Genomic DNA, 23,866 nt, shown 5'->3' with positions numbered 1-23,866 from the left:
ATCAGGGCTAGGGTGTCAAACGAACTGTCAAGTGATCTCAGTAGTGTCTTGACGACTTCATGCTTGGTGATCTCAGTAGCGCCAAGGGCTTGAAGCTCATTCGTGATGTCAGTGAGTCGATCAAACGTGACCTGGACATTCTCATTGTCATTTCTCTTGAATCGGTTGAAGAGGTTGCGAAGGACACTGATTCTCTGATCTCTCTGGGTTGAGACGCCTTCGTTGACCTTGGAGAGCCAGTCCCAAACTAGCTTAGATGTTTCCAAAGCACTCACGCGGCCATACTGTCCTTTGGTCAGATGACCACAGATGATATTCTTGGCAGTAGAGTCCAGTTGAACGAACTTCTTGACATCAGCAGCAGTGACACCTTCTCCAGCCTTGGGAACGCCGTTCTTGACGACATACCATAGGTCGATGTCAATGGCTTCAAGATGCATGCGCATCTTATTCTTCCAGTAGGGATATTCAGTTCCATCGAAGACGGGGCACGCAGTGGAGACTTCAATTATCCCTGCAGTCGACATAGCTAAAACTCCAGGTGGTTAAACCGAATCACACAGAACAAGGGAGTACCTTGCTCTAATACCAATTGAAAGTGCGTTATATCGACTAGAGGGGGGGTGAATAGGCGATTTTTATGAAAGTCTTCAAAACGTGGAAGTTATGAAGACAAACGATAGAAATAAACCTATTACCATGCAGCGGAAGGTAGACTACACTAGGAAAACCATAGTCAAGTATTCAATGGAGTGAAAGCACAATGACTAATAGCAGCAATGTAGTAAGGATCAGGTAGGAAGATATCATGAAGCCAAACAGAACACGCAGTCACTCAGTGAAGATAAAAGATAGTGCAATCATATAATGACTTCACAAGGACCAACAGTAAGTAAAGGGAAGGAAAGGATGAAACCAGTGACATGTTGAAGACAATGATTTGTTGGACCAGTTCCAGTTGCTGTGACAACTGCACGTTTGGTTAGGGCGGCTATGTATTTAAACCTGAGGACACACAGTCCCGGACATCCAGTCCTGAACACGCAGCTCAGGACACCCAGTCCTCATCGTATTACCCTTGAGCTAAGGTCACACAGACCTCGCCCAATCACTCTGGTAAGTCTTCAAGGTAGACTCCCAAACCTTCACAGACTTCGTTCACCGGCGATCCACAATGTCTCTTGGATGCTCAGAACGCGACGCCTAACCGGCTGGAGGATTCACAGTCCTCAAGTGTAATAAGTCTTCAGATCACACAGACAAGAAGACTTACGTGATGCCTAATTCTCTTTGGCTCTGGGTGGTTAGGGCTTTATCCTCGCAAGGAATTCTCTCTCAAAGGCTTCGAGGTGGGTTGCTCTCAAACGACAAAAACCGTATACTAACTCTGAGCAGCCAGCCATTTATGGTTGTAGGGGGTGGGCTATTTATAGCCACTAGGCAACCCGACCCGATTTGTCCGAAATGACCCTAGGTCACTAAGGAACTGACACGTGTTCCAACGGTCAGATTTCAAACTCACACAGCAACTTTACTTGGGCTACAAGCAAAGCTGACTTGTCCGACTCTGGACAAGATTCGCTCTCATAGTCTTCACTCGAAGACTTAGGTTTTGGTTAAGCATCACTTCAATCATTCTGACTGGTTTTCTTGGACCCCACTTAACAGTACGGTGGTTCCTATGACTCAACAAAGAAGAAAAAGAACTACGAAAGATCTAAGTCTTCGAGCTCCATAGGCTTCATGCGATGTCTTCTCTTGTCATAGTCTTCAATGTGAATATCTTCATATACCACCTTTGACATCAATGTCTCCATACATTTTTAGGAGTCATCTCTGGTAGGAAAACCGAATCAATGAGGGACTTCTACCTGTGTTATCCTGCAATTCTCACAAACACATTAGTCCCTCAACTAGGTTTGTCGTCAATACTCCAAAACCAACTAGGGTGGCACTAGATGCACTTACAGGGGCGCGCCCACCCCCCTGGGCGCCCCCCCTGCCTCGTGGACAGCTCGGAGATCCACCGACGTACTTCTTCCTCCTATATATACCTATATACCCTAAAAACTTCAGGGAGCAGAATAGATCGGGAGTTCGGCCGCCAAAAGCCTCCGTAGCCACCAAAACCAATCGGGACCCTGTTCCGGCACCCTGCCGGAGGGGGGACCCTCACCGGTGGCCATCTTCATCATCCCGAGGCTCTCCATGACGAGGAGGGAGTAGTTCTCCCTCGGGGCTGAGGGTATGTACCAGTAGCTATGTGTTTGATCTCTCTCTCCTGTTCTTGAGGTGGTACGATCTTGATGTATCGCGAGCTTTGCTATTATAGTTGGATCTTATGATGTTTCTCCCCCTCTACTCTCTTGTAATGGATTGAGTTTTTCCTTTGAATTTATCTTATCGGATTGAGTCTTTAAGGATTTGAGAACACTTGATGTATGTCTTGCGTGGGATACCTGTGGTGACAATGGGGTATTGTATTGATCCGCTTGATGTATGTTTTGATGATCAACTTGCGGGTTCCGCCCATGAACCTATGCATAGGGGTTGGCACATGTTTTCGTCTTGATTCTCCGGTAGAATCTTTGGGGCACTCTTTGAAGTACTTTGTGTTGGTTTGAATAGATGAATCTGAGATTGTGTGATGCATATCATATAATCATACCCATAGATAGTTGAGGTGACATTGGAGTATCTAGGTGACATTAGGGTTTTGTTTGATTTGTGTCTTAAGGTGTTATTCTAGTACAAACTCTATGATAGATTGAACGGAAAGAATAGCTTCATGTTATTTTACTATGGACTCTTGAATAGATCGATCAGAAAGGATAACTTTGAGGTGGTTTCGTACCCTACCATAATCTCTTCGTTTGTTCTCCGCTATTGGTGACTTTGAAGTGACTCTTTGTTGCATGTCGAGGGAAAGTTATATGATCCAATTATGTTATTATTGTTGAGAGAACTTGCACTAGTGAAAGTATGAACCCCAGGCCTTGTTTCAACGCATTGCAATACCGTTTGTGCTCACTTTTATCATTAGTTACCTTGCTGTTTTTATATTTTCAGATTACAAAAACCTATATCTACAATCCACATTGCACTTGTATCACCATCTCTTCGCCGAACTAGTGCACCTATACAATTTACCATTGTATTGGGTGTGTCGGGGACACAAGAGACTATTTGTTATTTAGTTGCAGGGTTGCTTGAGAGAGACCATCTTCATCCTACGCCTCCCACGGATTGATAAACCTTAGGTCATCCACTTGAGGGAAATTTGCTACTGTCCTACAAACCTCTGCACTTGGAGGCCCAACAACGTCTACAAGAAGAAGGTTGTGTAGTAGACATCAGCTGCATAGTTCTTACTTACCATCCTACAGTTCACTGTTGTCTTGGATAAAGTGTAAACAAATAGTTTAATTTTCATCTTTGGATCCATTACTAACAATCTTTATCAGCTTCCTTACTTGATGCTAGTTCATCGATATCTCATTGCTCCAAGAGTGTGGTAGTGCTTGAGTCCGTAGTCAGTGTCAATGTTTGGAGTCGAACGTTAGGCTGTGCACTGCCTCCTATTTTTAGAACACATCAAAGATACTCACCACAAAGTCTACGATGGTGGCTGTGAGCGCAGGGATCGGGTTGCCCACGGAGCTATGGACCACCACCACCTTGCTGCCTCCAGCGGAGAGGCAGTGCCCAGGGGCTCATCACGATGGAAACATTGTCTGGATGAGTAGCATGCCGCGCCCAACGCCTGAAGGAACACACACAAAAATCTTGCTGCTACTGAAGAATTGTATTCCCTCTGTTCCTAAATATAAGTCTTTTTAGATATTCTAATGCGGACTACATATGGAGCAAAATGAGTGAATCTACATTCTAAAATATGTTTATATACATCCGTATGTAGTTCTTATTGAAATCTCTAAAAAGACTTATATTTAGAAACGGAGGAAGTATGAATCAAGCTACATGTTTATAAGACTTATCCCACACACACAAAAAGACCAAGCCTTCACGCCAAAAACATTGCGAAGTGAGTAGATTTGAGAAAAATAAGAGAAACCAGGTCAAATAGGGAGGCAGCGGACAGAAAGTGCATCGATGAACCCGGGTACATAGGAACTCACTTTAAAAAAACATATTTATAAATGCTAAAAAAGTCTGAAGAAGGTTGCACGGATGCGTCTTCATGTTTTATGTGCGTGCATAAAGTTTCATGGAAAATTAACTTTTTTTGTGGCCCGTGCAAAAAAGACAAAAAATTATGTCGTAAAACGCTATTTAGAAGCACTAAAAATTTTCTTTTTTACGAAGACACAATGAAAAGACATTTTTTTCACAAAACTTTGTGCCGCGCACACACATTTGTCAACATGCATGCGTGGAATTTACTTTTGAATTTTGTTAACATTTTAAAATGTGTTTAAAATGCATTTTTCAAAAAGTGAGTACATACGCCCATGGGTTCATGAGGTGCCGACTCGGCAACAGACAAGGAGCAATCGATCTCACCTTGCCCTGCTGCACCTTCTTTTCTTCTGCAGCGGAATCCCTTTTAATTAGAAGGCGCGTGGTATTACACTTAGAACTCCTTCCTTATTTTTTTGCGGGTGAACTCCTTCCTTATTTGGGCTAATTTCCCTCCTTATTTTCAAGACTGAATTTTAGTGCTTCTTTATGTAGCTTTCCTTCTGTCGGAGTATTTTCTTTCCTTATTTTTTTAGAGGAAAAGGGCTCAAAGCCCCGGTTCCAATTGGTTTGCCAAAAGAAACCAAAACAAGGTCCAAAACGTTTACAAGTACGCGGGGGGGAATAAAACAGCACACATGCCGCCCCAGCAAAATGAACATATCGTGCCCACAGGGCCTCAGTCACCAGTCTATGAAAATATTAAGCAAAGTTTACAAGGGGAGCTACAGCCAACACATATGGATCAATAGAAATCACTCGCTCGCAGCCCCTCTTGAGCACTTCTTCAGTCCTAGCCAGGATCTGGCCATAGCAGGAGAGGTGGGGATCTTGCCATCTGTTCCAGCTTCCGCACCATGTGTAGCACTTTTCCTTTGACACGGTCTGAGCAACAGACTGCCCAGCTGTCTAAGGTAGCAGCAATCTTCCTCCACAACACCTGCATCCCAGACCAGGGGGTATGATTGAAACACATGTCGTTACGATATTTCCATAATGCCCATAAGGCAGCAGAGTGTAAAAGGCAATTTGCTGGGTGATTCTTGTTAAAGGACCACCATTCTAATATGTCAGTCACAGACATCCCAGAATGGTTGTTTGAAATGTCCCCAATCACTCTCCATAGCTCTATCGAAACAACACAGCCAAAAAACAAATGCTAAACTGTTTCAGGATCACTACATAAAAGGCAGGAAGCATCCTCTATTGTTTGCCTTTTCTATAGATTATCCCTAGTCAACAATTTGTTATTAGACATGAGCCAAAGAAATATATGGATGCGAAGTGGAACTCTGATATTCCAGATGGATATACTGTCCCCAGGGAGGACCCCTCTAAAATTAATAATGCTGTAAAAGGACTTGGCAGTGTATACACCTTTAGAGTCAAAATCCCAACAAAAAGTGTCTCCCCTGTCCACCAGCACAGTATTCTTGATAGAGCTGAATAGATCATTCCATTCAGCTACCATATCAAGATAAAAACATCTCCTAAAGGAGATTTTAAGGTTGGTGCCATCCCAGGCATCACACACAGTGATGTTCTGTTCATTGGTAATACTATATAGGTTCCAATATTTAGTAGTTAGGGTGGTATGACCAATCCAACGGTCTTCCCAAAACCTGATACTTTTACCATCCCCTATTATCCAGGAATATCCTATGTTTGCAGCTTTAGCAGCCCATAGAATTCATTTCCAAAAGGGGGGAGCACCAAGATTAGAACAAGAAATTTTTTAGGATTATGAGTGTTGTATTTGGCATCGATGACTTGCTTCCAAATCTTACCCTGATCTAAAAAATATCTCTTAATCCAGGAAGCTAACAAACATAAGTTCATATCTGCAATGTTAGGGATACCAAGCCCCCACGATGTTTTTGTTGAGTCACACACCCCCAGGCTGCCAGGTGATATTTGTGGTGACCCTCATAATTATCCCAGAAGTAGTGAGCCAGCTGGGAATTAATCAACTTAATGGCCCACTTGGGAAATTTGAAAATACCCATAAGGTAACTAGGTATAGTGGCCAAGCAGGTTTTCACTAATGTGAGCCTCTTGCCAGAGGACGGGAGTCTGCCTCTCCACCCAGCCCCTTTTTTAATAATCTTATCCATAGTAGGCTGCAATTCACACTTCTTCAGCTTTTTGTGATGTAGAGGGGATCCTAAATATTTAATTAGAAAATCACTAAGTTTACAACCAAGGATTTGAGCAAATATGTTTGCTTCATCCCTATTTACATTGATAGGAACCAGATCACATTTATGGAAGTTAATGCGCATCCCAGAAATTTGCTCAAAGCAGGATAGCAGCCATTTAAGGTTCCTGGCTTGAGCAGAGTTATTACTCAAAAATAATAAAGTGTCATCAGCATATTGCATGCTAATGATGCCAGCTAGATTGGAGCTAGGGAATAGTCCTTCCAGGATGTTATTATTAGCAGCTTTAATAAGAATTCTGGTAAAGATATCAACTACTAAATTAAATAGTATGGGGAATATGGGTCCCCTTGCCTGACTCCCTTACCAGTGATAAAGAAATCACTGTTGGAATTATTGATATTGACCCCAACAGACCCTTTATGAAGTAGAGAAGAAACCTTCTTCATCCACTTAGGGCTAAAACCTCTCTTACTCATCATGTCAAGCAGGAAATCTCTGTTGATCATGTCATAAGCTTTTTCATAATCTAGTTTAAATACAAAACCAGATTATTTACTGGAGTACACAGAGTGAATAATTTTATGTGCTGTGATTATACTCTCAGCAATATATCTGCCTTTTATGAAGGTTGTCTGGTTCAAAGAAATTAAATCTCTACAAATGGGGCCAAACTTATTAGTGGCACATTTGGCAAAGATTTTGAAGCTGCAATTAATCATAGCAAGAGGTCTAAATTTCTCTATCTTGCTAGCATCGGCCTCTTTAGGAACTAGAGTTAATAGAGAGAAGTTAAGTCTATATAAATCTAGCTCATCTTTCTCCCAATCACGAAATAGAGCAAACAGGTCACCTTTAATAAGGTCCCAGAATTGTTGGTAAAATAAAAATGAAAATCCATCCGGCCCAGGAGCTCCTTCTGCATAAGAGCCGAAGACAGCCTCTTTAATCTCTTTTTCAGAGAAGGGGGTATCCAGGATGTTGTTATGAACATTAGTCACTTTCTCACCATCTCCCCAAAAGTCATTTTTTAGGTTGATGTTGATTTTCTCTTGGAAGCCAAACAATTTTTTGTAATAATTGACAGCAACTTTCATAATATCTTCATGTTCAGTCACATTACCTGTATCTCCTTCCAACATCAAAATCTGCTTCCTCCTTCTCTTTTGATTTGCTATAGCTTTAAAGTATCCAACATTCAGATCTCCTTCAAGTATATCTCTCTCTGGATCTCTGCCTGGCCTTGATTTCTTCCTTCCTCCAAATATCCTCTAGATCACCTGCAATTTTTTTAATCCTGCTATTAGTGTTGGGGGAAGGAGGATTAGTTTCAGAGAGAATATCTAGGCAGTTATATTTAGCCACCAAAGCTTGTTTCTGCCTGTTTTGCATAGCCTCATAATTGGCCATCCAGCCTTTAATGGCTTTTCCGGAATTCCTACTTTTGAACTGCCAAATGTCTATAGCCTTAGTAAAAGGGCATTTAGCAATCCAAGCTTTAGTAACAGCCTCCCTAAAGCCCTCAATTTCCAGACACCATTTTTCAAATCTAAATTGTTTACTTTTGGGAATGGGGAAGGCACAGGTGTTAAGAACCAGGGGGGTGTGATCACTCCCCAATCTAGGAAGGGCTTTGAGATGAACTCCATGGAATTCAGCGGCCCAATTAGTGGACATGAACACTCTGTCAATAGTAGCCATCACTAGATTGTCCTGGTTGTTACCCCAAGTAAACTTCCTCCCATTAATTTTTAGCTCAATCAAACCAAATTTGTTAATCCAATCATTAAAGAGGTCAGCCCAGTGTTGATTAATAGCACCAATGCTTTTCTCACTAGCCTCTCTAATTAGATTGAAATCACCCCCTACTAGAGTGGGTCCTGCCCAGCCAGTTAAAATGGAATGAAGCTCATTAATGAAGTCCATCTTAAACTGGTCATAGGCAGAGCCATAAACAGAAATAATTCTCCAAGTAGAGCAATCCTGTTTGTTCCAAATTAAACAAGAAATACAATAGTTATGTAGATCACATTGAACAATGTCAAATGTATCTAGCTTGCTACCCAATAAGATCCCTCCTGCAGTATTTATAGCAGGGAGCCATTTCCAGTGGAAATTGGATCTGGGGTCAAAAGCTTCAATTTGAAGAATAGTGAAATCTTCTTTTTTGGTCTCAGAAATACAAATGAAGTCAGGACTGTTGGCTCTAATGAGCTCTTTTAATTTGTCTACCTTAGTAGGACTATTAAGCCCTCTAATATTCCAGAAAATACCTATCATTTACAATCAAAATTAATTTTTCTTCTCCCTTTAGAAGAAGAGTTTTTATGAACCTCCATCCAAGGGGAGTCTGAAGTAGGGAGCTCAGTACTCTGATTCCCCACTTCTGCCTCACTACTATCCCCAGGAACAGGCTCAGCACACATGAATTCATCACCAGTAATATCTATACTGGGAGGCAAAACAATATCAGGATTATCAGAATTAAACTTAGTAATTCTATCTATTTCTACATGCTTGATAATGCAAATATTTTCCTTAATGTTATTACTGCTGGTGCCCAGGCTAATCCCTGAACATTCTGCAGTTTTTATCAGAAAATCATCATCAAGACATGCAAAGGAGTTTTGAGTACCTTTTCTCAACATAGGTTTTTCCAGGTTTTTGATTTTCTTCAATTCTTGAGCTTTTTGGATAGCAGGTCTGTCATCCTTCTTGTTCCTGGTACTAACCCTGGAGGCCACCACATGACCCCATTTCTGTTGAGTGCTTGTTTTCTTCTGAATCTTAGGAATAGATCCAACAGTAGCAGCTTCAAATCTCTCCAGAAGGGGGCCACCCAAGTTAACATTTTGGTTCTTCTTCACCACCTCCAAGTAGCTTTTGGTCATGGGGGCACCTAGTAGCTTGGAGGAGACCATATCAGAGTCATTGGCAACAGAGGCAGGGGTGGAACACTTATGAACAGTGCCACTATGACCAGGAGTATTAGTTTTGTCCTTGGCAGCTTGATTGCTATTGCCAGTGTCCATATCCTCTCCAAGCAAATCATCTTCACTAGTATCAAATCATCTTTCCTTATTTTCTGTCACATAGACTCAAATTCCTTTTATTTCCTTATATCTTTGCATGTCGATTGAAATACTCTTATTTCTTGTCAAGTCCCCCTTGATACACAGAAAGATCAACGACGTATATAAATTGGGATGATATCGTGTAAGCGGGCGAGGTGGTACTATTTAATAGCTGAAGCAACCTAATTTCTTTGAAACTTTGAGCTAGTTCAATTGGCTGAGGCAATGTATAGTCTATGGGGAGGTCCTGTGTTCAATTCCCAAAACCAGCAATTTTTTTTGTTGGCCTGGTCTTATGTGGGCCAGTTTAATTAGGCCATAGGGCAGGTCAGCAATTGTTTCGCCCTCTTAGATGGGCCGCCTTACTTCTTTGGGGTTGCTAGCTGTGAGGCGATAGTATATTGATTAAAGGTGAAACGTAAAACCCTCTTGTTTTACGTAAGGGAGCGCTAGCTCAATTGGTCATGCCCTTTGGTAGGAGCACTCGAGGCTCTGTGTTCGATCCTTCACAACAGCAAATATATTTCTTGGTTGAACTTTTTTTCTATAAAAAATAGTATCGTGGGTTGAATAAAAAAACCACATGGGTTTTATGCAAAATTACGTGATGATGAACTCGACGGAAGCAATGCGTGCTTTATTAGTAGGTAAAGATATATGGTGAAAGATAGTATAAGAAAAATCATCTCTTAACTAAAAGGCAGTACGAAGGCATTTCGCCGCCTGTTTTGGTTACAACGTGATATCAAACAATGACAATGTCTTCTCGTTTTTGCCTCAAAAGTTACATCTTCTCATAAGCTGCCATGCTTATCTGAAGAAAATGCAATGCGTCTCTGGAGAAACTGCAAGCAAAAATGTTGCCAACTATTGGGTCATTAAAAAAAGACAATATTTTTCTAGGTTTTCTGAGTATGCCACATTTAGTAGCTGACACCATTGTACATGTCCTTGACACCTCAAGATCCATTTTCCACGTTGAGCCGATTCAGTACTCCGACACTAGCGGGAATCCGCATCCCAAACTGCTTTTATCCGATATAACAACCCTATCCGGTTTGTTTGACTCATCACCCGCGATTACCGACGAAGATCCCGAAAATAACACCACACCACCCATTTTATCCACTTCCACCCTATCCGTTTCCTAATTTCGGACGGCTAAAAACTGCGTCGGCTACGCTGGGCCGCAGGAGCCGAGCCGACCGCGCAAGGCGGAGCCCGGAAACAGAAAGAGTTGCGTACGCCCCCCAAATATCTCGCCTACGTCCGCTCCCCACCACCCCTCGGCCTCATCTATAAAACTCCACCCGCTCCCTCCCTCCAACAAAGAAGGAACGATCCACTGCGCCTCGCCTGCGGCACACACACCCCTCGACACCCAAGGTAATAACCAGCTCCATCCCCTCCCCCTCTCTCCCTCTCTCGGCCAAGAACACGCGAGGCAAGAACAGATTCGCCGGAGGAGGAGATGATGATGATGATTGTATGAACGTGGCTCCTGATCTACCACGTACGCGCAGGTTTGGTTGGATCGTCGTGCTCCATGGGGCTTCTTGACCAGCTGTGGGACGACACAGTGGCCGGGCCGCGGCCGGACCACGGCCTCGGCAGGCTCCGCAAGTACGCCTCCTTCTCCCCGTCCTCCGCGGCGGCCGGTACGACCGCCGCTGCCGTGCCGTCGGCCGACGTGGCGGCGCCGGCGGTGACGCGGAGCATCACCATCCTCCGCCCGCCGGCCCTGTCCGTGACGTCGCCGCGCAGCGAGTCCGGCTCCGGCTCCGCGCCCTCGTCCCCGGCCAGCGTCCCCGACTCCCCCTTCGGCACAGGTATCTTATCTACCTACACCTTTGCCTCCTAATTTTTTTTTTCTTAACTTTACATTCGAGGCCGGCGTGATGTGTTGTGGCTGACATGCTTGCTTGCTTGCGACTGCAGCAACGACGCCCAGGGGAGAGAGTGGCTGGAGCAAGCTGCGCCGCAAAGGCAGGATGGCCGCCGACGGCATAGAGGCTAGCCCGGGCACCCCCAGGAGCCCCACCGTCTACGACTGGTGCGTTGGCTTCAAAGTTCAAACCGAATATCCCCTCCTGTTTTAAAGTGCACCACATCAGATCCAACCACCATGACTCTATCCAGTACAGTAGCCATAGATCTGATGCCTCTGAACCGTGTATCTGGCAGGGTGGTGATCAGTTCGCTGGACCGCTAACCGTGAAAACAGAAGCGGATCCACCAAGACGGAGAAGCGCACGAGCACAAGGAGAGTAGCTGCAAACTATGACCGGAAGATCATGGAACCCTGCCCCAGTATATGTTACTGTATCAGTTATATGTAGTACTACTAGTACTACTTCCGTTGTAAACATCCACTCCACGTGAGATGGTGCTAGTTTTCGTAGCCAAGGATGTGCCACCGTGTAGATGGATCTAAGTCGTAGCTCAAGGAAAACTTGGTAGTAGGCAACCGGCGACGTGCAACGACCTGAGGCGAATGAGACCGGTGTGAAGCGTGTGTGTAAATCCTACCAGTAGGTGTAGATGAGAGGGGATCCCCTGCTGCTTGCTCTGTACAAGGCCCGCGGGCAGCATGTGCTAATGCATGCAGTGTAAAATATGTCTGCAATAATGCATGGCGAAGTGAGCCTCCACTTCTTTGATTATTGTCAGGCATCCTCCCTAGTTGGTTTAGCTAGTTCAAGAAATTGGCACCAATAATTTGATTCGAGTTCGAGGGTGGTGTCAGATCGATGTGAAGGTTATCTGTGCTCGGTCTTCTCTGTACGGCTAGGGTCAAAAGGACGGGCCTCTTGACGTTTGACAGATCGGAGGGGGTACTTGCCCGTGATACTGACGGCACGGCACGGCGCACCTCATTTGCCGACGAGAGCTAGGATATTTATGGATCGTTGAGCGCTTTGGTGAAGGTTTTCAAGGAAGGCCGGTCATGACGGAGCCTGACGAGTTTAATGCATGGCTAATAAGGCCTAGTTCAGCAGCATGGTCTTTCTAAACAGTTTGTCTAGTTCACGTTTAAATGTTTTTTTAAGGATGTCACATTTAAGCTCCCACAAATATATAATACAGCAATAAGAAACAAAAAAATAGACCACATGTAAAGTGGACATCAGTTTAGATGTGACATAATTATGTCACATCTAAATGTGTTCTAAACAGATCCTGTTGGAAAAATAAGCAAATTACTACGAGATTTAATCCGAATAAATAGAAAATAGATCATGACAGCAATAGCAGAGATTAAACTAATCATGCGAACTAGCATAGTAGATGAACAAATCATATCTAGGGCACATACTAGAAACATGAATTCTACCACGATCTTGAACAAGAAGGATAGAATAACATACGGTGCAGCGGGTGCAGCACCGCCGGCGTTGACGTTGTCGCCCATGTCGTCGAGGATGAGGTTGCCGAGGTCGGGGAAGAAGTCGTCGTTCGCGAAGTCGTCGCTGCCAGCAGTCGCGCGAGTGCGCTCCCCAAAAACCTGATCGCCCCTCTCCCATACAGGATCACGAGAGGCGGGGTTCCGGAGGCCTGCTGTCCCTTCTCCCGGTGCACGCCGAAAGGAGGGACGGAGAAGACTTGCTTGACGGCGCAATGATTTGAAACGGTGATGAGAAACCATACAAAGCGGCGGCGGCTAGGGTAGACGTCTGCCTGACTATATAGTGCGGGCCGGGTAGGTCGTGGGAGTAAACCCCACGTCCGAGTCGTCACGATCCAAAAGAATCGGAAACGGTTCAGTAATTAACACGCTCATTAATTATTAATTAATGACTCATTAATTATTTCCGAGTAGCAAAAATATAGACAACGTGCATAGCTCTGTCCTCGGCTCGGCTCAATCCCGCGGCGCGGCGCGGCGTGGCGAGCGAGGAGGAGGAGCGCGCGTGTAGGTCTCCTTTTTTCATGCTCATACAAGTGGTAGAGGAGCTCACCTTATTAAGAGGTGCAACTCTCTCTCAACTTCCGGGGTGGGACTAAACTTTAGTCTCACTCACTCCACTCACATGTGTGCATAAATGGGCCAAGAGAATTTCAGAATTTTAGTTGGGCTTTGGGCCAAAGGCCTACTAGCAAAATTCCAACAATCCCCCACAAAGTCTCATTGGCACATCTCATTATTTAGTTCCGAAACATTGTTTATATACCGTTGCTTAGTGGAGACTGTGAAGTTGAACTTCCACTTAGAAATTTATGCTACACTAGATCACAACTTGAATAGTGGATTATGCCTTGAACTACAAGTTTTCTACGAGACTAGTTTCACACAAATTCTTGACCGATACTGGGCTGCCGCAAGGCTTCCCCGCGGGTGGAGCGTATATGTCATACTCCAGAGCCTTTTCATGAATTTATTAGAGAACACCCAATTCTCACAGACTGCAACGTTAACAGTCAAATTCATATAGGTGTGTTCCTCAGAAGATGTTCTGCAGGACAACATCTCTGCTTACCCGAATAAGCCACTTGGAACACATTAAGATAAGTATCAACCTGCCATGCAGATCAGGAGAGTATTGCATCTTCATGGAGTGGGATAGGTAATATAGGGATACTCTCCTCCCAGCTAACCAACAGCTTGTCTCCCACTTCTACTTCATGGGGATCTCTGATCACATAGAGTGGGTTACCACTATGGACAACTCATGCGGTGGGTCTCAGACCCATCTCCATCGATGCATTATCTATCACATTACGTGATAGACCATTTGTGAAGGGATCTGCCAATTTTTTTGACGTTTGGATATAATCCAATGTAATAACTCCGGAGTTCCTCAATTTTCTTACAGATTTCAGTCTCCTCTTCACATGCCTTGAGGACTTCATATTGTCCTTAGAAGTGTTTATCTTGACGATCACAGTTTGATTATCACAGTTCATCAGGACACTACTAGGGAAAACCTTATACACAGAAATTTAGCAACAACGCGGGTTAAAAAAAGGCGCTAGTGCTAGATAGCAGTAGCGGTTCAGAATAAACCGCGCTGCAGATACGATCCTAGCAGTAGCGCGTGTGCCCGTAAAAGCGCTACTATTAATATTCGCATTGTTGGAACGATGGGCTATGCATAGCAGTAGCGGCCTTGCAGGAAGCGCGCTACCGCTAGGGCATGAATAGCAGCGCGTTTCCCTGTAACAGTGCTACTGCTAATGGAAATAAAATAAAATGAAAAACAAATAGAAAAGTAAATGAAAGAAACAGAAAAAGGAGAAAGAAAAAAATAAAATGTAAAGCAAAATAAATGAAAAAGCGAAAAAACAGAGAAAGGCTTAGCTGTAGCGTGTGTTAGTAAGAGGCGCTGTAGCTAACGCAGCTGCAGCGCGTTTCCAGGACCCCCGCTATAGAAACAGAAAAGGAAATAAAAAAGAGAGAAAATTACATGTGTATAGCAGTAGCGCGTTTTGGAAAAAGCGCTATAGCTACCTTAGCTATAGCGCGTTCTGCGAAACGCACTACCGCTAGTTTTGACTTAACCAAAAAACCGCCCCCCCCGGCCACCACTTGCCCCCCAAATCTCTCGACCCACCCCGCCGCTGTCTCCCCGATTCGCCGTCGCTCCACTTCGCCACCGTCTCCTACCGACGTCGACGCCCCCGGAGCCACCCCCAACGCCACGGAGCCGCGCGGCCTCATCAATGCCACCGGAGCCGCCGTCGACGCCACCGGATCCTCCCTCGCCACAACTGCCTCCCTCGCCGTCACCAGAGACGCCCCTGCCTCCCTCGCCACCACTGCCTCCCTCGCCACCACCGGAGCCATCCTCTGTAAGCCCCCACCCCTCCTCTCTCTCATACATAGGTTAGCTAGTTTAATTATGTTAATTATCTAGGTTAGGGCAAAAATTTAGTTAGGGCTTTGACAGAGAAGTAGTTAGGTTAACTAGTTTAATTACCTAGGTTAGTGCAAAAATTTAGTTAGGGCTTTGACAGAGAACTAGTCAGGTTAACTAGTTTAATTAGGTTAATTATCTAGGTTATTTAGGCAAGTTTTATTTTAAAGATGATCCCTTCCTATACTTTTATTGTTGATTATATCTTTTCATTGAAGTGGTCATGTTGTTTGTGCCCAAGTGGCTTTGTTGTTTGAATGAAGCTGAGTGACCTATATATGTTTTGCCGGAATGTTGATTCATTTCCGTTCTGGCAAATTTCAGGTTCTCGATTTGTCCACTTTTTAGCAAAGATCATGCCGAAATTTTCCGTGAATTTCGGCATGACTTGTGCTACAAACTAGGACATATCGAGTGCCCGGGATTTGCCACACCAGGAAGGAGTCAACGTTCCTACAAAACATAGGCCTTTTGTATGTCATTATTTATTTTATTAGGTCTAGAATTAATTTACTAGATCTAATCGTAGGAAACATGGCTAGCAACGATGAAGGACAGGGTTATGGTGATTGCGACGACGTCTACTGGGCGGCAGACGAATTTTTTAGCCTTGCCGACGATCAACCGGTGGCATCGGGGACTGAGACCGACACGCAGACCGGTGCTAAGACTGAGACCGGCGCTGAGACTGAGACCGGCACTGAGACTCAGACCGGCATCGAGACCGGCGCTAAGACTGAGACCGGCGCTGCCTTGGGGAGCGGAGCCGGTGTAGAACAGAAAGCAAAGAGGTAACGGCTTCCTAACAAACTCAAGACTACTAGACTGGTGGTCACGGAGGTGTACGACGGCAATTTTGAGCCAAAGGCGCCCGAGGAAGCGCGTCGATGCTACGGCAATCAAATAGGCTGCATCGTATGAATAACCGCCGCCATCAACGATGAGAAACTACCGAAGATAGAAAATATGAGGAGCTCCCTCCTAAAGAAGTTTCACCAGATATTCTTGTTCCCGGGCCGGAATGAGAAGGATTATGAAGATCCAGATGAGGACCCGGCAATGAAGAAGATAAACAAACACGCCATGACCAAGTTTAGCAACGCGTTGGCCGCCTGGAAAAATCGAGTGAAAGCAAAGATCATTGACAAGAAGGAACCCTACTCCGAGATTGTAAAGGATAATCCGACAATCACAGAAGAGTAGTTTCAAATATTCAAGGAGGCTTGCGAGGCCGAAGCTGTCAAAAACAAAAGTCTCAGTACATGAAGGGGCTTCAAGAGAGGAACATTGGGAGCCACCACCTCGGAAGCCGTGGTTACGGCGGAAAGAGGTCCAAATGGGCCAAGGAGGACGTGGAAGCCGCGAGTCTTGGCATCCTAGACCCCTTGGCGGATTTCACCGTCCCGCAGGAGCGTGACGTCCTCAGGGCCCGGCATCGTTGGGACCCAGTGAACAAGGTTTACGAGACAACACCGGTCATTACAGAGTTCATGAGACTGCTGGTAATTTTAGTTTCTGATCAATTCGACTGCACACGTTAGTCATATTTGTAAACGATCCTTGTGCCTTTTGCAGAGAGAGCAGCACCGGATTGCGGCCGAAAGCGACGCACCGTCTGAGGCATTGGCGAGGCCCAAGTGGGACACTCCATTCAACCGGGCGTTGAACATATTGAAACGATAACCGGTGGATACTCGACCGTCATATGGACGCGTGCACGGTGTCGGAGACGGCGCCACGTGGAAGAAGTACTACCGTGAGACCACGAAGGAGAGAAAGGAAAGACGGAGGTTAACTGAAGAAAACATCGACAAGAATGTTGAGATTGCAGTTGAGAAGAAATCATCTCAAACAGTCGCAACAGCGGTAGCTGCCGCAAAACAGGTGGTTGCAGATTTGTCTACTTCCTTGGTGATGGGCGTTATCACTTGGACAAGGCAAAATCCAGAAAAAAATGCAGAGGACTTTCCCCTTGCCGACTTCTTGGGGAGCAGCTCGACTAGCGTTGCACCAGCACCTGCTCCCGCACCGGCTCCCGCACCGGCTCCCACACCTGCTCCCGCACCGGCTCCCGCACCGGACGTGCTCGGTGGTGCTTCATCTTTGGCTGAGCTCAACGCCCTCACGGTATCTGTCACACCGGCCCCCTTCAATATAAATGTATAATATCCCGTTTTCGTTGCCTTTCGGATGTCTCACGTCGCAGACTTTTCTTTGTAGGCCGACGAAACCCCGTGCACCATATTGTACACCATCGGCGACCAAAAGGTGGACATGGGGAAGGCGACGATAATGAAGCCGAAGGAACCATTGTTCCACAGCCGGCCGATCCCCCCGAACGTCTTCAAGGTTTCCGTGGCCAGTGTCAAACCGGGCCACGAGAATTTGCCTCCTCCAATACTAGCGGGGGATGACGACGAGACACCGCGACGGCTTGGTGATTGTTGCAATGGGTGGATGCTGTTGTGGCCAAAGAGTTTGCTTCGTCTGGAGGCGGCCGGGAGCACACCCACGAGCACGCAGCCTCAGCAAGGTATGAACATCAACACCCCACCTACACAATTAGCGTCGGGTGTCGGGTTGGGTGATAGCGGACGGGGTAAGGAGGAGGCTCCATTAGTCGCTGATGACGTCGCCATGGATGAGGATGAGGACGACGATGGCGCTGAACAGTATGTTTATACTGGCGCCTCCTCAGAGTTTGAGCGTCATGAGTCGGTGCCTGAATTGCCGTCTCAACGTATTATGGACGACCTTCCGGTAGTAAAGAAGTCTAGGAAGAGAGCGAGGAAAGGCAAAAAAGCTGATTCTATGATCCAGCAGCCTCAGCTTCAGGACCGTATAGGTATCCCTGATGCGGATAAATGGCATATCCCCGGTCAACCAATCCTACCTGCAACAGCGCTACGGGCCAGATTCGACGATCTAAGGAGACTTCATGACGATGTGCTGTGGGTAGAGAAAGGCCTCATCGCCTCGAAAGATCCAGGATACCCACTCTACGTGGTTAACGTTCCGCGGCAAATGTCGTACGTCGACAGCTTCCCCGCGGATAAGTTCTTCCTCCGATTTGATTACATATTCGACATGTTTCACGTGAAGAAGCTGGATTTTACGTTTGTCCGCCTTTATGCCTTGCACATGAACTACATCATCGGGGTTGAGCAGATATCTAATATCCGTGTCGCTGACCCGTACTACATGCACGAGGGCTTCTTGGGAGTCTGCGCAAAGCACCGTGAATACGCGAGGGATTACATCGTCACTTTCATGCTCGCCAATAAGGACAAGGAGGCAATTCTCGTGCCTTATCATCCCGTGTAAGTCATCCGCGCTGCTATCCTTCCTTTGATTTCAATCATTCATTTGCACGGTGGAGGCTAATTAATTTGAGGTGTACTTATTTTGCGCAGCGGCGGGCGCGCCGTCCTCATCATCCTCTACCCCCGATTCTCCCACGCTCTTTACTTGGACTCGTCAAAGAACATTCACAAAAAGGATTACACCCACATCAAGGATGTTCTCGACAGTGCTATGTTTTACTACCAAGCAAGGGGTGGAGAGGTCAGGGACAAGAAGACAAGGGGTAGCAGGGCCGCCTTCAGCCATAAGACCGACTTCTGCTGCATCCAGCAACCGAACGATTCTCTTAATGATGGATTCTATGTCCTACACCACATGCTGGAGTACAGACAGGATCACCAGAACCTTCGCATGTCACCTAGATCCAGCGATGCCCATATTTTGCAATGGGCAAAGGACATAGGAGATATCGAGGATCATCGACTTCGAGCTGAGTTCTATAACATCCAACGCGAACTTGCCCAAATCATCATGAAGGAGGTCGTCGGAAAAATAGGGATGTTCTACAGAGAAGGACAAATGTCGCGGGAAGACGTCCGAACATGGATAGCCTCTCAGCGTCTCGACATGAAGCCTTTCACTAAGCTCAAGGACTATCTCCCTGACTTGGATGGATGGAACGACATGTTAGAGTGATTGTCGATATATGACAATGTGTCCGTTTAGTCCATACTTTCTATATGCCAAAACTTTGAGTTATGCACGGTGAAACTTTATTTGTGATGTAATTAAACCGTCCTCCTCCTCGACTAGCGAAAATCACTCTAGTTAGGGCATTTTGGGGTACGATGAACTTTGTTATTTATGCTTATGATACATTGTTTCTATTTTTTGCCAAGTCTGTCTCTTTCTGTTGCTCAACTATATATGTTGCATATCATCGACTCATGTGACGATGCAGGTGCATAGATCATAGATGGCGAAGAAGTGCTACGCCAGGAGTATATATATGACAAGTGGCCGGTGTGTCAGGCCCAGGTGTACCGGTTTCCGGTTTCCGAGCGACAGGCAGTAGTTAGTTTAGGTTCACGCTAATGCGAGAGAGGGATACGAACTCATGTACTCAAAGTGATAGCTCTTCTCACGTATATCATTGTTTAGATGGATGACGATGTATTTGCAAGTAATTGAGACTTGTACCGCTATTTTCGAGATGATGACGAGAGACCACTTTGTGTTGGATGATGATTATGATGAGACTATTTGTATGTATATGCTATGATTACATCTGTGCTCTCGCAGGCATTTGTATGTGTATCATGATGACATTTGTATGTGCTAAAGATTCTTCTATAAAGCCTGTTCAAATACAAAACAAATATGCCGAAAAAACAAAAAACTACTAAAATTAGCAGTAGCGAGTGGAGAAAAGTTAGCAACAGCGCGGTAGTAGCAGTAGCGCGCACGGAAGAAGCGTGCTATAGCTATTAGCAGTAGCGAGCTTCCACTAAGCGCGCTGCTGCTACACTTGTGTAGCAGTAGCGCTGGTGAGCACGCGCTACTGCTATGTGTTAGCTGTAGCGCCTTATTAGTAGCGCCGGTCCGCGCGCTACTGATACACCTAAAACCCGCGCTGCTGCTAGCCTTTTCCCTAGTAGTGGGATAGGGGGTATTGATTTTTCAACCGTAGGTAAGTCCATCAAGATCTCACGAAGCCACTCCGCTTCAACAGTGGCAGTGTCTAATGATGTGAGTTCTGCTTCCATAGTTGATCTCGTTAAGATGGTCTGCTTGCAAGACTTCCAAGAAACAGCGCCATCACCAAGTGTAAAAACATAACCACTTGTGGCCGTAATCTCATCAGCATCAGATATCCAGTTTGAGTCACTATAACCCTCCAGTACCATTGGATACCCGGTGTAGTGAATCCCATAGCTCGCGGTGCCTTTCAAATAGCGCATAACTCTCTCAAGCGCATGCCAATGATCATCTCCCGGTTTTGACACAAACCGACTCAGCTTGCTAACAGCAAACGAGATGTCAGGCCTCGTGGCACTCGCCAAATACATAAGCGAGCCAATAATATGAGAATACCTCAGTTGATCTCTAGCAATCCGTCGATTCTTTCGAAGCAACACACTAGCATCATATGGAGTTGGAGAAGGTGTGCAGTCGCTATACCCAAAATGACTCAAGACCTTTTCCACATAGTGAGACTGAAGCAGTGTGATCCCACCATTCTCATCTCTCAACAGCTTGATGTTTAAGATAACATCAGCTACTCCTAGATCCTTCATCTCAAAACAGCGAGATAAGAAATCCTTAACCTCCTTGATTAAATCAAGTTTGGTTCCAAAGATCAATATGTCGTCGACATACAGATAAAGAATAACTCCTTCGCCCCCACCATAGCGATAGTACACACACTTGTCACCATCGTCTACTACAAAGCCGGCAGCAGTTAATGTTCTTTTGAACTTCTCATGCCACTCTTTTAGGAGCTTGTTTAAGGCCATATAAAGACTTTAATAACTTGCACACCTTTCCTTCCTGACCAGATACTACAAAACCATCTGGCTGATCCATATAAATTTCCTCCTTCAACTCTCCATTGAGGAAAGCTGTCTTAACATCCATTTGATGAATGAGAAGACTATGTGAGGCAACCAGTGATAGTAGCACCCGAATTGTGGTTAGTCTAGCCACGGGTGAGTAAGTATCAAAGAAGTCTTCACCTTCTTTCTGGGTATAACCCTTGGCCACAAGCCGTGCCTTGTACTTTTCAATCGTACCATCAGGTCTAAGCTTCTTCTTGAACACCCACTTACATCCTACAGGTTTGCACCCATAAGGACGGTCAGTGATCTCCCAAGTACCGTTACCTAAGATGGAATCCATCTCGCTACGTACAGCTTCCTTCCAGTAGTCAGCATCAGGAGATGCATAGGCTTCTGAAATAGTCCTGGGTGTGTCATCCACGAGGTACACAATGAAATCGTCACCAAAGGACTTTGCAGTCCTCTGTCTCTTACTCATCACAAGAGTTCCATTGTCACCCTCAACACTCAACGTGTTCCATCGCAATGGTGGGCTCAGGGTGAATTCCTCACTAGATGGAGTAGGTATCTCCTGATTTGATGAACTCGACATATCCTTCATAGGAAATATGTCCTCAAAGAAAGTTGCATCATTCGACTCCATAATCGTACCAACATGCATGTAGGATACCTCAGATTTTATTATCAAAAATCTATAGCCGATACTATGAAAAGCATAGCCCAGAAGAACACAATCCACGGTTTTTGGTCCAAGCCCGCGCTTCTTGGGAATTGGTATATTGACTTTCGCCAAACAACCCCAAGTACGTAGTGCAAATATCTGACAAAGACAAGTGGAACAAGCCTCCGCTCTCATAGTCTTTTCCAACAAATTGTCCATACTTAGAAATTACAACTTTATTGGATTCGAAAACCAACTTAAAACCATCTCGACATAAACGGGAACCGCTAACGAGATTTTTATTGATGGACGGCACATGATGAACGTTCTTCAGATGCACTGTCTTCCCCAAAGTAAACTTCAGATCGACCGTACCAACACCTCGAATGATGGCATGTGACCCGTTCCCCATCAGCACGGGAGAAGTCCCAGTGGCCTGGTAAGAAGAAAACATGGAGGCGTCAGCACAAACATGTATATTGGCACCGGTGTCAATTAACCAATCAGGGGTTTGGAATACTGAAAGGATGGTAGGAAAAATACCGTACCCTGATTCCTTCATATCAGTATCACCGATGACAAGATTAGCGGACTTGCCACTTTTCTCATGATCGCGCTCCTCAAAGCGGTTAGGACACTTCGGAGCCCAGTGATTAGGATCACCGCAGACATGGCAAAGTCCCTTCCCCTTCTTATGAGAATTCTTCTTGAAGTTGGTAGAATGTGATGGCTTGTTCTTTGTATCAAACTTGCCTTTTCCCTGAGTTTTGTTCTTATTCTTGTTGGGCTGGGAGTTCTTCTTCTGTACCATGTGGGTACTAGAAGCTCCCTCAGCAACTCGAGCACGTGTGTCCTTTGCTCTCGCCTTCTCTTCAACATCAAGAGTACCAATGAGATCCGCAACGGAAAACTCCTGTCTCTTGTGTTTCAGGGAAGTAGCAAAATTGTTCCACGAAGGTGGAAGTTTGGCAATGATGCCTCCGGCAACAAATTTGTCCGGCAACACACACTTGAAGTACTCAAGTTCTTTTGCGAGCGACTGTATCTCATGAGTCTGCTGTACAACAGAACGCTCATCAGTCATCTTGTAGTCATAGAATTGCTCCATGACGTACAACTCGCTGCCGGCGTCCGAGGCACCAAACTTGGCCTCGAGCGCAGCCCACATGTCCTTGCCATTTTCAAACGACATATATGAATCCACAATGGAATCATCCAGAACACTCAGAAGAGCACCTTTCAAGAGAGTATCGATCTTCTCAAAAGCTTCCAGTTGTGCTGGATTAAGATCGCCCTCAGGCTTGCCCTTGGTGGCGTCATAGCAACCCATGGTCTGAAACCAGTACACTGCTCTCGTGCGCCACCTCTTATATTGCGCCCCCTTAAAGGCGGGCGGCTTCAGATGCGCAGCAAAACCACTCGGAGTAAATTGCCTATAATCAGGTTTTTGGATTGTTGGAAAAATGAGCAAATTACTACGAGATTTAATCCGAATAAATAGGAAATAGATCATGACAACAATAGCAGAGATTAAACTAATCATGCGAATTAGCATAGTAGATGAACAGATCACATCTAGGGCACATACTAGAAACATGAATTCTACCATGATCTCGTACAAGAATGATAGACGGTGCAGCGGGTGCAGCACCACCGGCGTTGAGGTTGTCGCCCATGTCGTCGAGGATGAGGTTGCCGAGGTCGGGGAAGAAGTCGTCGTTCGCGAAGTCGTCGCTGCCAGCAGTCGAGCGAGTGCGCTCCCCAAAAACCTGATGGCCCCTCTACCATACAGGATCACGAGAGGCGGGGTTCCGGAGGCCTGCTATCCCTTCTCCCGGTGCACGCCGAAAGGAGGGATGGAGAAGACTTGCTTGGCGGCGCAATGATCTGGAACGGTGGTGAGAAACCATACGAAGCGGCGGCGGCTAGGGTAGATGTCTGCCTGACTATATAGTGCGGGCCGGGTAGGTCGTGGGAGTAAACCCAACGTCCGAGTCGTCACGATCCAAAAGAATCGGAAACGGTTCAGTAATTAACGCGTCCATTAATTATTAAT

General features: G+C 45.5%; 1 protein-coding gene across 2 annotated transcripts; it reads left to right on the top strand.

The window, feature by feature from the left end:
- The first annotated feature begins 10,666 nt into the window (after positions 1 to 10,666).
- Positions 10,667 to 12,096, top strand: LOC125509361 (dormancy-associated protein homolog 3-like). Of its 2 annotated transcripts, XM_048674328.1 has the most exons (4): positions 10,667 to 10,819; positions 10,957 to 11,262; positions 11,372 to 11,486; positions 11,618 to 12,096. In XM_048674328.1, the coding sequence occupies exons 2-4, from the start codon at positions 10,980 to 10,982 to the stop codon at positions 11,643 to 11,645; spliced, it is 426 nt and encodes a 141-aa protein (XP_048530285.1). In that variant the 5' UTR covers positions 10,667 to 10,819; positions 10,957 to 10,979; the 3' UTR covers positions 11,646 to 12,096. The 2 variants fall into 2 exon arrangements, with proteins under 2 accessions (XP_048530285.1, XP_048530286.1); XM_048674329.1 differs by having other exon boundaries at positions 10,760 to 11,262.
- The last annotated feature ends 11,770 nt before the right edge of the window (positions 12,097 to 23,866 follow it).

Source organism: Triticum urartu, chromosome 5 (genome assembly GCF_003073215.2).
Source record: "Triticum urartu cultivar G1812 chromosome 5, Tu2.1, whole genome shotgun sequence".
Classification (NCBI taxonomy): Eukaryota; Viridiplantae; Streptophyta; class Magnoliopsida; order Poales; family Poaceae; genus Triticum; species Triticum urartu.
The sequence above is the reverse complement of the archived record's forward strand: the minus strand, read 5'-3'. Positions and strand labels throughout refer to the sequence as shown.

What these genes read in the sequence shown, in the direction of transcription:
- LOC125509361 (XM_048674328.1), top strand. Translation starts at nt 10,980, where the DNA reads ATGGGGCTTCTTGACCAGCTGTGGGACGACACAGTGGCCGGGCCGCGG. An exon ending in CGACTCCCCCTTCGGCACAG is followed by an intron (nt 11,263 to 11,371) that starts GTATCTTATCTA and finishes TTGCGACTGCAG; the next exon opens with CAACGACGCCCAGGGGAGAG. An exon ending in AGCCCCACCGTCTACGACTG is followed by an intron (nt 11,487 to 11,617) that starts GTGCGTTGGCTT and finishes TGTATCTGGCAG; the next exon opens with GGTGGTGATCAGTTCGCTGG.